Genomic DNA, 14,353 nt, shown 5'->3' on the forward strand with positions numbered 1-14,353 from the left:
TTGTGAATGCCTAAAAAAACTTTGAGTTTTCGTATGTGTGTGCAAAGCATTGTGAAAATATCTCAAATAATAAAGTTATTGTAGAGCTGTGAAATCGCTTCAATCATTTGTAATAACCCTGTACAAGAATAGATATAAGTAGTCAGTTAAATACCTGTAAATGATCACTGTAACTGTGAAATATATTTGTAATAAACAAGTGACACTGTTAAAGTAATTGATTCCATATCAGACTGCACCAAGTGTCTTGATATATTACAGTGATTTGTCAGGCTTCAGAAACTAAAATTTCCCATGTAAATAATAAATTTGTGTTTTTAAGAACTAATAAAACTATTTAATTTTTATTTTGTTTGCAGAAACCCTGCCGCAGCCGTATGAAGACAGTTTTGAAGATGTAGTTCAACAAACGAGGAAATTACCTTGGTTTTCACTTGTGCAAAGCCGGACATAAAAATATGGCATTATTCTGTCTTGCGCTGTTATACCTGTCAGCTTTTGCAAGTGGAACTGATATTTTTAATTATGAAAGCACATTAACATTGGCTGAGCAGAAAATTTCTGATGTTTCAAACAAGGACGGCTCAGGAAGAGCTGTCAAATCAAGAAGAAGTGCATCTTCCAAATATTATGTCATACCTGACGCAACAACTGCCTCTTCCCAACCATTAACTAGCATTTTTACTCCTGATTTGTCATTAAAAACAAGCACACCACATACATCACGTTTTTTCCATTCTATTAACAGGAGTCACTCAGGAATACTGGTGAGGTCTGTTAGTAGGTACAACAGTGGTGTTCAATCTACTCCTTCACCATACACTACTCCAAACACACATGAAGTACCTTCACTCTTGCCTCATATGAGAAAATTCTTTACACCTCCACTTCCTCCAGAATATTCAAATCCATTTGCTGACAAACCAACTTTACGAGGCAGTTATTCTGATTCAGGTTCATCAAACAGACGTCCAATTCCGCCACCTCCGCGACCCCCTTCAAACAGAGAACGAATTCCAGATAGACCTCCAGACCTTGTTCCATTGGAGAAGGAGAGGTAAGTACTCTTGTAGTATTTTCTCGATACAGGAATAGTTTTATGTATGGATATTTCATTGTCATACTTGGAGTCCCTCATCCATATTCAAGCATTACCAGGAAAAGTAAACTTGAGTGTTTCAAAACATGTTTTTATGTTCAGTTGTATCAGTAGGACATAAGAGATACTGATGTGCTGTAAGGATATTCAACTCGTAAATGATTAGTTATGTAATGTGTCATTAGTAAATATATGCTACACTGTTAGACATTTATAAGATATTAGGTGTTTCTTTTATTTTAGGTCATCTCCCCGAGACAAAAAGAAGCCTCTGAATACACCAAGTTTCAACCGACCCCCAGAAACCCCTTTTTCTGAAGTAAGCAACAGCAATTTCAATGTACGGCACAATAATGAATCGGAATACGAAACTGTTCCCAGTTTACATTCTCCAAGTGTTTCACGTATATTGTCTGGAAGCAGTGGCCGAAAACCAAGTAACCCAGGAATTATTATAAAGCCAAATACAGAATCCAAAGCCCCTCAGTTACCAGGTATATATCCAAGAACAGAAACAAGTTCTGTTGATGTACAACAAGGCTCAGAAAATATTGCGCTAAAGCCCAGCTCTAATCAATCACTATTTTCCAAATCAGATTCCACAGATACTAAAGAGAAACAGACAGGAATTTCTGGAGTACAGGATACTGTACCAGCAGATGCTGACTTAGCTGTGGATGAGCGTAGTACAAGACGTGATGAAGAGTTACCAGATGATCAACAGCAGCCTCCTAAATCTGATGATCGTGGGATTCATGTGGCTATTTCTCCAAGTACACCAGCCCACAAAGATCTTCGTGGCAAATGGGGTGTTGCATGGGATGTTCATGTGTATCTTACTGGAAGCCTCTTTACAGTGCTTAGTATTTGCTCATTCATCAACATTGCACGTGCAAATTCGTGTAGACGACTGCTTTCATATGGCTATTTTGTGTCATTGCATGCATTACTGTTTGTAGTTGGTATATTGCGTAGTGTATATCTGTTTTATGATGGGTACAATGTGAATAAGTCTTTTCCAGAACCAGTTTCACTTTTGATGTTTCACATTGTTTCACCTTGCATCACATCTGCATTTTTAGTACTTTTTCTCTTCCTCCTCTTAACTACAAAGGTCTATGTATTTGGTGTTTATTTGCAGAAACCTACAGTTATTGCAATTTTTATAATTGTGCATATTGTTTTGTGTGTTAGTTTGGACCTTGCATCTGGCTTTTCTCCAGAATCTTTTCTATCTCTGATTTGTCAGTGTTTGTTTGTCCTTATATGTGTGTGTGTTGGCCTGGCATATTTGTACTCATACAGGATGTTAGTCAGGTCTGCAACTCGTAAAATGGATAGCTCATTTGGAAACAATTTCACAAATATTCATCACCCAACGCTATCTATAGCAATACGTTTGACATTAGCTGCAGCACTATTAAGTTTGCTGCTGTCAGCTGCCCATTTGTATGGGATATTTGGTGTTGATGACAATTTAGAGTGGGAGGGTAAGTCTCTTCCTTGGCTGCGATGGGGTCATCAGTTTTCAGTTCGGGTAATAGAGATTGCGATTTGCTTCTTACTGCTGAGTGCTGGTGTTCAGCCTATGCGCCAGGATCGTGCTGAAGCTGCAAAAGGGCAGCAAAATTCAGGCCTTGCACTATTTCGTTGTCGTCAGTGCACTAATACGACCCAGAGTAATGAAACAGCTGATGACATTTATCCGGCTGTATGTGTAACAAATCAAGCTATTCATGACTATACTGTTCGTACAGGGAAGAAAGTTTATGATGATTCATTCCCATTAAACAATCTTCACACCAGTTTCTCTGCTTCAGAATCTGGTTTTTCTGTCTCTACCTCAGAACGTAGGCTTTTGAGAAAGTCAGGCTATGTTCCACATGAGGCTCCATTTCCAGTTACAGAAGTGGGATCTACTGAGAGGAGATCTGTCAAGAAAGGTCCAGTATTTACAGGAGAAAGAGCGGAGTTTGATATTCCTTTCTCAACTGTTGAAGTTAGGCGATCATTGAAGGGTAGTGGGACTCTTGCGAGACATAATGTGAGACGACCAGAACCATCATTTAAATGTAGCTCGTCAAATGATGGACAGGCGCACAAAACTTCAGGGATTATTGAGTCACAATATTGTGGTGCGCCAGTGAGTTCTGATGTCCGTCGTTCAGTGAAAAAATCGGGTACACTTGTGTCTCTAAACTCTGAAAGGCGAACTCCTGTACATCAGCATAGGAATGTGTCACAAACATTGTCATCAGCAAGAGAGAGAATATCCCCTTCAATGTTAGTGGCAGAGAATGGGTTTGTTAGGTTCCGCACTTTAGCAGACACAGAATTGGATCCAAGTGAAATGGTACGTAGATAAAATGTTGGAGTGTGGAAAAAGAGATTGTTTTAGATTGTATGTTAAATGTCTATTTGATGTTGTTTAAAAGAGTGCTGCTGAGCACATAACTGCAGTCTGTCGTGTCTATAAGAATAATCAGATCTGTACTACTCAAACTTATTGCTTGTGGCTACTGCCACTTCACTTGGTTTCTTGTATGAAACTGTGTGTTGGAGCAGTAATGAAACTGTTATGCCACACATGGTTTTCTGTAGAAAACGTGATTTCTTGCTCTGTAAATCTCTTTTAGACTGCCATATATTGTTTTTATTGTTTTATCCTTCTTTTCTATCACATTTTCTTTGTAAATTGTATTATTGTACTTAATGTGTATTTTTTTTGCTATGTTATCTACATTTGTTTCTGATTTTGTACAACTTTTTACAACAGACTGAAACAATGTCCAATTTCAGTATTACATGAAGGGTGTTAATTTTATGTGCTTGTTTATATCTTTGAATTAATAAACTAGATTTTGAGATTTTGTACAGATATTTGTGAGTGTGTGTTTGAAAATGATTTAAATTTGTAAAGAACTAATTATGGGAAGAATGTGTTGAGTATTATATGTTGAGGAAGTAGCTATATCAGTGCTATTCCTTGTTGTGAGTACAACTTTGATGTCTTTTGTGATAAAAGTTATACATAGATCTAGTAAATGTTGTACCTCCTGCCTGACATTTCTGTGTTATATGACCTGTTCAGGAAGCTTAGTTTTATGTTCAAAAGTTTATATGACAAAAATGTTGAAATGCAATGGATCTACAATGACTGACATTTTAGTATAGTATTTTATGTCTTATAATTGTTCCCTGTTTGTCTTGTGACTTGATTGCCACTTGAAGTTAAGACTGTTGTAATTTTCAGGTATTTTTTGTCAATATACTGTAGAGGAAAGTCAAATAATACTAATGAGCTTTTTCTGTAATCCCCCCCCCCTGCACTCTACCTCCCCCACTCTCTGCTTCACTCCCTCCCCCCTCTCATTCCCTCCCCATCCAACCCCACCCTCTCACTCCCTCCCCACCCTCTCACTCCCTCCCCACCCTCTCACTCCCTCCCCACCCTCTCACTCCCTCCCCACCCTCTCACTCCCTCCCCACCCTCTCACTCCCTCCCCACCCTCTCACTCGCTCCCCCTTTTTCCTCACACATCCCCCCCCCCCCCCCCCCCGATATTAAGCATGATCCTCAAACAAATATAGTGTAAGTTAAAATCATCCATGTACATATATGTTCTTGCTCTCATTACATTATAGATGTTTCAAAATGATATTAATTTTTTCATGATGGAATGAGATGCAGAACAATCTGTAAATTCTGCTAGATTCGATGTGATTAAAAAATTATCTGAAACTGCTCCAGAAATCTGCATTTTTGCTTAATTTTTATTGAAAACTTTTCGGAAAAACTGTTCTTGGTGTCACATGTAATGCAACAGACCTTTGTTGTCCAGCAGGGAAATGAAAACTGTTTTCAGAGTTGTCCATTTTTTTATGGAAAGAAAAGGCAATAACCTATTCTTTGTTCATTTTATGCAGGTTGGAGAGGGATACATGTAATTTTTCCTGCAGATAATCTTGCAAAAGTTATTTGTGCCATAAGTTTTTCTGGCGATTTTGAACCCATCCGTGTTATATATGTGTAGAGATTTATGTGTAAAGACATCCATTGAGAGGAAAACATCTTTCCTAGAGGTGGGTAGAAGGCGGCATAGTTCATCAGCAGAGAAGTGTCTGAAGTGACTGTTGACTTATACAAGCTATGAAATCTTTGTGCATGTCTCATACTTCCTCATTATTGTGCTTGGGCATTGTGGTTTTTTGTGTACATTACATCTGATTGTATTTTTTTTTTTACTGTTGTTATATCTCTTAAACTGTCCAGTTGAATTCCTTCCTCTACCAGTTTCCCATTCTTTTGTGTATGTCCCAGTTTTTGATGTATGTAGATTAATCTATATGAAATGATGAGTGTTCAGTTTGAAAATATGTTCACACATAACACATTGAGGGTATTGACTAAGATACAGTTTCTTGTTGGTTCATAATCTCAATGTTGTGGAAGTTAAGAAGTGAAGATTCATGCTTGGGTGATTATAGTGTCTGCAAATATAGCATAGAGATCATGCATGTCATTGTGGGTATTCCACTGTCACCCTCCCTCCCCCCCCCCCCCTCCCCCCCCCCTGTGTGATCTGCATTGGTGAGAAATGTGTCTCTGTGTCAAAAAGTATTTTCATCAGGTAAGACTAGACCTGTACAAACTAAAAGAACTGATGTGATAGAAACATAAAAATAATAGTAACAATGACAACAGAAGCATAAATGGTAGTGATGGGTGATAGTGGAAAAATAAATCAGCATATAACATTGTGAAGCCCAGAATAAATGAAGGAAAAAATGTGTAAAACTGATTTCCAGCTCGGGTGTAAGTACGGTAATACTGTCACCAATGGAATAGCAAATAGATACTATAGTAATTAAATGGAACAGAACATCACCCTTACTGGTAACCGACATTAGTGCAACCACAGGAAGATCAAATATTGAAAACTGTTAACCAGAAATTGCTGAAGTGTATCTCATAAAGTTGAAAAATGGTGCAATAGATATTCACAGTAATGTCGTCTTTTTTTGGAATTGCAGCTAGTCTAAAATGTTAAATATAAATATACTCTCCTGGTTGTGTGTTTGCTACATTATTGTGTTCCCAAGTGCCATTGAGTGTGTAATGTAAGCTGACTTTTTGTTAAACACAAACAAGAGTGAGTGACTGAATCTTTCACCCGGCAGGAGAGTGTACCCTGTGAGGACAGATTGTGTGTCAGACTTGAATAACTCATTCAGGGAAAGCATTGCTTTTGTAAGGCAAGGCTCCATGTTTCAGTCCCAATCTGACACTCTGTTTTAATCTGCTGGGTAGTTTCAAACAAGATCGGTGATTAATATTGAAAACTAGCTCAGATACTCAAACTGGTTTGTGTTTCCTTAAGTATAGGTGTTGTTGGCAACAAATGCCTCAAATGCAGTATCTTAGTGTTACATAAATGATTTACTTTTGACAAACTGCAATTCTCACAATGCTTTATTCATGTTGTGCAACCTGGTAATGATTTTTGTGTGCATTGAAATTTTATTTGGATGTGTTTCTAAACAAACATATCAAAAAATGCCTGGACTTTAAGTTGTGTATTACTTCATTAGGTTCAATCTCGTCAAATTTTCATTACCTTCATTGTAATGTGATGAAATTTTGCTTGTTTATTATCAGTGCCTCATGTGAATGTTGTGTAAATTTGCTGTTAATACTGATGACTTGAAAATATTTCAGACCAAGCTGGATTTAGAGAGATGTGCGCGTTAATGTAGAAATTAAGATGAGGTGACTTACCGAACAAAAGCGCTGGCAGGTCGATAGACACACAAACAAACACAAACATACACACAAAATTCAAGCTTTCGCAACAAACTGTTGCCTCATCAGGAAAGAGGGAAGGAGAGGGGAAGACGAAAGGAAGTGGGTTTTAAGGGAGAGGGTAAGGAGTCATTCCAATCCCGGGAGCGGAAAGACTTACCTCAGGGGGAACAAAGGACAGGTATACACTCGCACACACGCACATATCCATCCACACATACAGACACAAGCAGACATATTTGAAAATATGTCTGCTTGTGTCTGTATGTGTGGATGGATATGTGCGTGTGTGCGAGTGTATACCTGTCCTTTGTTCCCCCTGAGGTAAGTCTTTCCGCTCCCGGGATTGGAATGACTCCTTACCCTCTCCCTTAAAACCCACTTCCTTTCGTCTTCCCCTCTCCTTCCCTCTTTCCTGATGAGGCAACAGTTTGTTGCGAAAGCTTGAATTTTGTGTGTATGTTTGTGTTTGTTTGTGTGTCTATCGACCTGCCAGCGCTTTTGTTCGGTAAGTCACCTCATCTTTGTTTTTATATATAATTTTTCCCACGTGGAATGTTTCCTTCCATTATATTAATGTAGAAATTATTATTTGACTTTCCTCTATCACATTTAAGACATGAGAAAGAGCTACAGTTAATCATATATACTTTTAAATATCCTCTATGAGAGATACAGTGTGAATATTTATATGTATTTTTAGTCTCAAGATTACAGATTTATTGTAATCCCAGAAAACTATTTCAAACAAATTCATTTAATAGGTGACAGCTTAATTTTGTTTTTGTTCTCAAATTTGTGTTGGTACTTTGCAGCACCTACCTCTATTATACTGTATTTATAATTGTGATAAAATTCATATTATGTGCATATCCATAACAAACAAAAGTACAGAACATATTTTCATCAGTATTTTACTTTGTATGTGAAAAAAACTATAAACAGTTTTAGTTTCAGTGATCTACACTTCAAAATAAGTTTGCTGTGTATTTGCCACTCCTGATGCTCAGTTTATGCTGTTGAACAGCCATAAAGATTGAGACATTTTAGTTTCAGTATTACTTAATTATAGTTTATACTGTTGTAATGTCAAGTCATCTTGTGTATGTGAAACTGTTTTTTGGGAATGTTTGTTTGAAGATTAATGACATATGAGTCCACATTTTCCACTTCCTTTCTTTCTTTCTTTCTTTCTTTCTTTCAATTTTCCACATTGTCTACATATGCCTTCTTCCCCCAGCCGTGTGTGTGTGTGTGTGTGTGTGTGTGTGTGTGTGTGTGTGTGTGCGCGCGCGCCTGATTTTTTGATCTTTATTCATCAGGGAGACCCCTTTTCCCCCTCAAGAGCTACAGAATATGTATGTACAGCAAACCAGTTTGATAAGTTCACTTTAAAACACCGAACTATTAAATGAAGTACAAACCTTTTAATTTATGCTTAGGTTTAAAGATTGATTTGTGATTGCTTATATTCAATTACATAGTTCCAGCACATAGCTCATAAACATAACCCATGTAATATTATTTTAAAATTACTGGTACAATTCATTTCAAAATAATTTTAAGTATTGCCTACTGATGACTGTAGACAATGTGTGTTATCTCAGTGGACATCTGCAATGTAGATGTTGGAATTGCAAATATGGTAACTAATGCATCCCTCCTATGACTGTGGGGTTGGGTGAGTGGATGATTAAGGAAAATGAACAAAGTTACCCCTTGTTCTGTTGTGATTCCTGTCATCAGGCTGCCATCCTCCGTGCATTAAAAATTTCCTGCCAGCTAGTTAAGCAAGTAAGTATTGTTGTTGAAAGCTGCCACACGTTTTTAGTTGATTTTTGTAAATAAAACAGTATGAGCTGCCACACGTTTTTAGTTGATTTTTGTAAATAAAACAGTATGTGTTGATTGTTCTTTGAAAGAGCTAACTTCTCACATTGCATAGTTTCTCAGTTTCCTTGGAATTGGTAAGAGTTTCTTATGTTTCCTTGTCTGTGAGTTGTGTTTCTTTTGGTAGTGGTAGGAAGATTACTTCGACAGAAACCAAGTAGGAGTTTGTGTAATAAATAATTATTTTGAACCATGCCATGCTGTGAAAACACATCTGTAAATCTTTTGCCATTAGATCTTTCATGTTCCAGTTACAATGATGTTGCAAAGAAGTTTGTTTTAATTTGTAATTTCATTGAAAAAAATAAAGAGTGCTAATATATTTTGTGGGTAATTTTGACGGTGTTTAGGATTTTGGTGACTGTTAACTTAAATTACATCTTTTCTGGGCACTTCATTAATGAAATAGGGCAATAGTTGCTATCTCTTGTGTGGTAACTGTGTAGCAGATACAAACAAACAAGTGTGTTTGAGATTTATGAGACCTCTGTTTCAAAGCAAAACGTGTCCTGAACACAGATTTTTAAGAACAGAATAATGCTTTGGAAGATAACACACTTTCATATTCATGAATTATTTTGTTTAAAACCTTGTGGACTTATCTTAATTTAAAAAGAACCATAAGATTTTTTAAAAATATCATGAAGTTGAGGAGATTAAAGAGAACAGGAATTCTGGTTAAAGTTTGTAAACTGAATTATTTTTTGTAAGGAATTGAGAGCTATGGGTGCAGAAAAAATTTGAATTATTAAATGAATTAGTAAATGGAAATAATGGTTTGAAGGAAAGAAGATGCAAGATTTTGTTTAACAGAAATAACTGGGCATGTGAAATGTTTTACATACGGTGCTGTAAAAAATTGAATAAATAAAGTGGAGACAGTTTGAGAGAATGGACAAAGAAAGGTTGGACAGCATGAGGAATCTGTGGCTGGGAAATGCACTGTTGTAAAAGAGGGCTGGCGCTGGAGAGAAATTATTTATTTTTGGCTCCCGTTTCAATTGATTACTAAATAAGAGGTGGGGAAAAAAAGTGCTAATGCTAGGAAGTGACAGTAAACAGCAGGTTCTCTGTGTTCCTTTCCTTTTGTCAGTTATCTTGCATCATCACTGTTTCTCATATGAATGCAGTACAGTCACTAATTCCCAAGAAATGGGTGAGGGGATGCTGGTAAACGATCTGATTAATACACTAAATAATTTGAAAGGACAAAAAGCAACATTTCGAGATGGAGGACCAAGATTGTAACTGAGTTCATTGCTACATGAAATGAAATGAGGAAATTCTTTAAAGAACCTTCGAGATGTTTGGTTTAAATGCTAGTTATTACTCCCAACCTCCCCTTGATCCTCTTGTGCACTCTCTCTCTCTCTCTCTCTCTCTCTCTCTCTCTCTCTCTCTCTCTCTCTCACACACACACACACACACACACACACACACACACACACACACACACACACACACACACACACACACACACGGCAGCACTTTAAAACCAAATTTACGTGCAGGTAAAGGCTGGCAGTAATGGAAATATTTTGTATGTAAACAAATTTACCTTGTGTACTCACAGTTTGAATCATGACAGCGTATGGTCCCCGTATAATGGAAGCTTTGGCATAATACAGATCATTAGTTATATTTTTAATGAGGCATCTTATTTTGTAAGCACAACTTTTGATAACATTTTGAATATTTTGTATGTGTGAAAGGTAGCAGCCTTAGCAGCAGCAATTGATGTGTCGCTAAATTATGTAATGCCTTTCGAATGAGTATTAACTTGCCATCAGCCGTTTTACAGTAATTTTTAGGAACTACAGTTGATAAGGAGTTCCATGTAACCGTGACTTAAATATTTTCTGATTCCCTTAATAAATCTTCAGTAATCCCGACATTGTGCAACAGTGCCAAAACTGTGACAATAAACTTTTAAACTATTTAACATACTGACATGAGAATGTGGCTTCAGATGTTCCTTTTACTGTAAAACAGGAAGAAATGGTAAAGAATATTAGTGTGATTCCCGTTCTGTTAAAAAGTCTGATAAGATTACACTGGTTGCATCTGCTTATGGCTACAGAAATCAGTCTACTGTGAATTTTGTTTAAAATATTTTAAATGTGGAGCATATATGGCTATTGAATAATCATATCGATGTTGTGTATTACATTTGAGAAGATACAGCTTCACACAGTATCATGTGAAGCCATTACTGTTAAACTGTGTATGTACTTAAAGCAAATCTGCTAAGTTGTTTTGATGTCATAGTAGCTATATGTAAAATTGAAGTAATTTAATGTGAATTTTGATGTTTTACAATATGATTCCTGTCACTGAAAATGTGAATTTCTCTGTAATTTGCACACATATATATGTGGATCATTGATATTGATGTTTTAACTGGGCGTTAGTAGTGTTTCTGTGGTAAATTCCTATTCAGATTTGTGTTGTGTTGTAGAGAAACTGTTTCCTGCTTTACCTGTAAGAATTGGCATAATAACTTGCTGGAAACTAGAGATTTTGTGCAGATGTTCGAAACTATGAGGTACTGTCATCAAATGACAGAAGGTGAGGTTGCAGTGACTAGCACTTCTAACAGCAGAATAAAAACAGGTGGTGATATTCTTGTTCATTTGATTGTTCTCAAGATAAAATGTTTTGTTAGTTAAAAACATAAGTGATATTTTATGAACCAGATAAATAGTACAAGTCTATTTTTGTTTATTAATTGGCAGAACATTAAGAGGGATGATTTTTCAAATTATACCATTCAAAAGTGTGAATGTGGTATTTCAAAAATCTTTCTCTGCAGTTTTCTGGAAGAAAAAAAAAGTTGCCTGTTTGCAACAGCTAAGAATATTTTTGTACCACAATATAAATATTGCTCTGAGAAATTATTACTGCATTTGAGAAGACAAAGGATTGTGTTTATTTGGAAAATTGAAATGAATGAATGATAAAAATTATTATGGTTATATGAAATGTTGCAAAGAAAGTTTCCTCACATTGGTGTAAAATGTTTAAAAACAGTACAGGATTCAGGCATAAATGTTTGTAAATGCTTTGGAGGGTAACCTCTAAGCAAATCTTTCTGAATGTTCGTGTCATTCTGTCATCTGCGTTCAAAATTGTGTGCATAATGTAAAACAAAAGTGATTTACACTCTCTGCTCAACTGCTCTTGATTGTTGTAAATCTTGGAGCCCAATAAAAAGTACTTCAAAAATCTAAACAAATTACTTTGTTTTCATGTTTCGCTAGTGCAGGTTTTTGTAGATTGTTACATATATTTTTGGTATACTTTGGTATTTGGTATAACACTTTCTTTAGTAACAAATGTAACCTCAGACATTTCCTTGGGAAGTGAGGTTGGTCAGATAATGAAATTACTGTTTATATGGGTGTGATATCATGTTATAAAGATACTCGTGTAAGGAAATGGTGGTCCCCATTATTTTTGTAGTATAACATCAACAAGGAATCACATAGATTCATGCTGTTAACCCATGGGAATGACCAGTCAAGATGATAAAAATGGAAAAACCATGCCCATCTTATCCACAGAAAGGAAATTGATTGACTAAAGTTAACTATAAGGGTTTGGGGTGACCTGTCTTCTCTCTTATAGAAACAATTTGCAAGATATTCTTCAAGAAGGACGGCTGTGTGCTTTCTGGTGGATTTGTTGGGTCAGCACAAGAGGTTTACAGGTATGCTCTATAAACTACACAAGGTTAATTTACAAGTAATTGTATGCTAATAAACATAATACCATCCAGACTTACCTGGTTCATTTGGTATGTACAGAGCAAGCTTTTTAGTACAACATTAAGCCAAAAGCATGTTGATACCTTATATCAGAGAGATCTACTACAGTAATTCCATTTTGCTAGAATACCAGAATTGCTATTTTCGGGATATATCATTACAATAAATAAAATAATTGTAAAAGCTTCCAGCAGTTCTTACAATGACAAATATTTAGTGGAAACCTCTTTTCAAATGAGAATTGGTGTAATGCATTTAATACCATTTCTTTGAATTAAATAAGGTAATAGAACACGACAAAATTGTACATAACTGGTGCGATCCATTGATTTCAATACAAAGAATGCATTGCAGTAATATAGACATGTGACATTGGAAACTTTGTTTCCCAAAGTGTTACTTTACTTTTTCTCCTATTTCTGCCTGTTACATCACTTACTCTTCTCTGTTTGATAAATCTGTTCTTTGTCTCCTTCATGTGACTTCCAAATCAATGATCGTGTGTGTGTGTGTGTGTGTGTGTGTGTGTGAGAGAGAGAGAGAGAGAGAGAGAGAGAGAGAGAGAGAGAGAGAGAGAGAGAGAGAGCACGTGCCCATCCATTTTATTCCTACTGAAATTTGTGCAGGCTGAGAGAGATAGATAGGTAAATATAAATTGTGATGCATAACTGCAGCACTTTAACTTTTGCAGAAAGCGTAAATTTTGCTCGTTAGGGCTTTGACATACTTATGAGAGTTCTTTATTTACATGAAAAATTACTGCTGGAAAGTGAATATTTGAACATGGTATTTCTGTGTGATTTGTGATCAGATGACAAAATATGACAAACAGTATTATTAGCTTTGTTCTTTGCTATACTGTGTTTAATATATCCAGTTTCACTGGAGCATCTCATTTTACAAGCTTCCATAAGTAATAAACACTGGCAGTTTTGCTGTACTTGTGATATTTATACATGGTCTACAAAATGAAAACCTTAAATTTTGAGAGTAAGGCCATCAGAATTTCCAAAAAAAATCTATTATTTCAGAAAAAATGTTGTATATGAAATGAAATGTTGATTAGTAATAACACGAAGTGCCTGTCACTTTTATCTCCCATATCAAGTTTGACAAGTGATTTAGGTGCCACCTGACTTATACTCCTTGACAAATAAGTGTCAAAGAACCGAGTGGAAGTGATTTGCAGCCATATACATAGTTGCATGTAACACTATTATAGGCAACAGTACAAAGTATATTATCTCACTACATCTGCGTAGCTTATCGCATACTCGCTATGATTTAATGGGAGTCAAGGCTAGAGGTATATAAAAATATTTGTTTATATTTCAGTACCTATTAAGGTTTATAACAATTTTCCAACATTTGTAAATAGGAGCTCAAAAATTTTTATATGCATTGGTATAGTTTAAAGTGGGCACCATTTGTAGCTTGGAAGATGTTGAAACGGTACTGCATGTCTCGCTGTATATTCATTAGTATGACAGGTGTTGCGGTCTCACTGGTGGTGTAGATGTGCTGTCTCTCATCTACTAGATCTTGAACCTTTTTACTGTAAACAATATCCTTGATAACCCCCCCCCCCCCCCCCCTCCCACGCATCAAAATGCAGGACATCAGATCGGGAGATAGAGGGGTCCAGGCATGTCTTGTGGAGAAATGTGGTAACATCCTCATGATACTGGAGTGGGCCACCATCCTGCTGGAAAGTGACATTGGTAGGCATCTATGGAACTGCATAGTTTGCCAAAATATCTGGATGGAGGATGGGTGTCCCATATCACTCTTAGA

General features: G+C 36.4%; 1 protein-coding gene across 3 annotated transcripts in view; it reads left to right on the top strand.

Annotated features, from left to right (window-relative positions):
* Positions 1–3,759, top strand: part of LOC126469638 (uncharacterized) — a 55,474-nt gene extending 51,715 nt beyond the window's left edge. For 2 of the 3 annotated variants that reach the window (XM_050096763.1, XM_050096764.1), the window contains 2 exons: positions 360–1,057; positions 1,343–3,759. In XM_050096763.1, coding sequence (XP_049952720.1) covers positions 459–1,057; positions 1,343–3,464 — 2,721 coding nt within the window. In that variant the 5' untranslated portion in view covers positions 360–458 and the 3' untranslated portion in view covers positions 3,465–3,759. The remainder of the gene's footprint in view (positions 1–359; positions 1,058–1,342) is intronic. The other variant, XM_050096765.1, reaches the window with a different exon arrangement.
* Positions 3,760–14,353: the final 10,594 nt, after the last annotated feature.

This window comes from Schistocerca serialis, chromosome 3, assembly GCF_023864345.2.
Source record: "Schistocerca serialis cubense isolate TAMUIC-IGC-003099 chromosome 3, iqSchSeri2.2, whole genome shotgun sequence".
NCBI lineage: Eukaryota > Metazoa > Arthropoda > Insecta > Orthoptera > Acrididae > Schistocerca > Schistocerca serialis.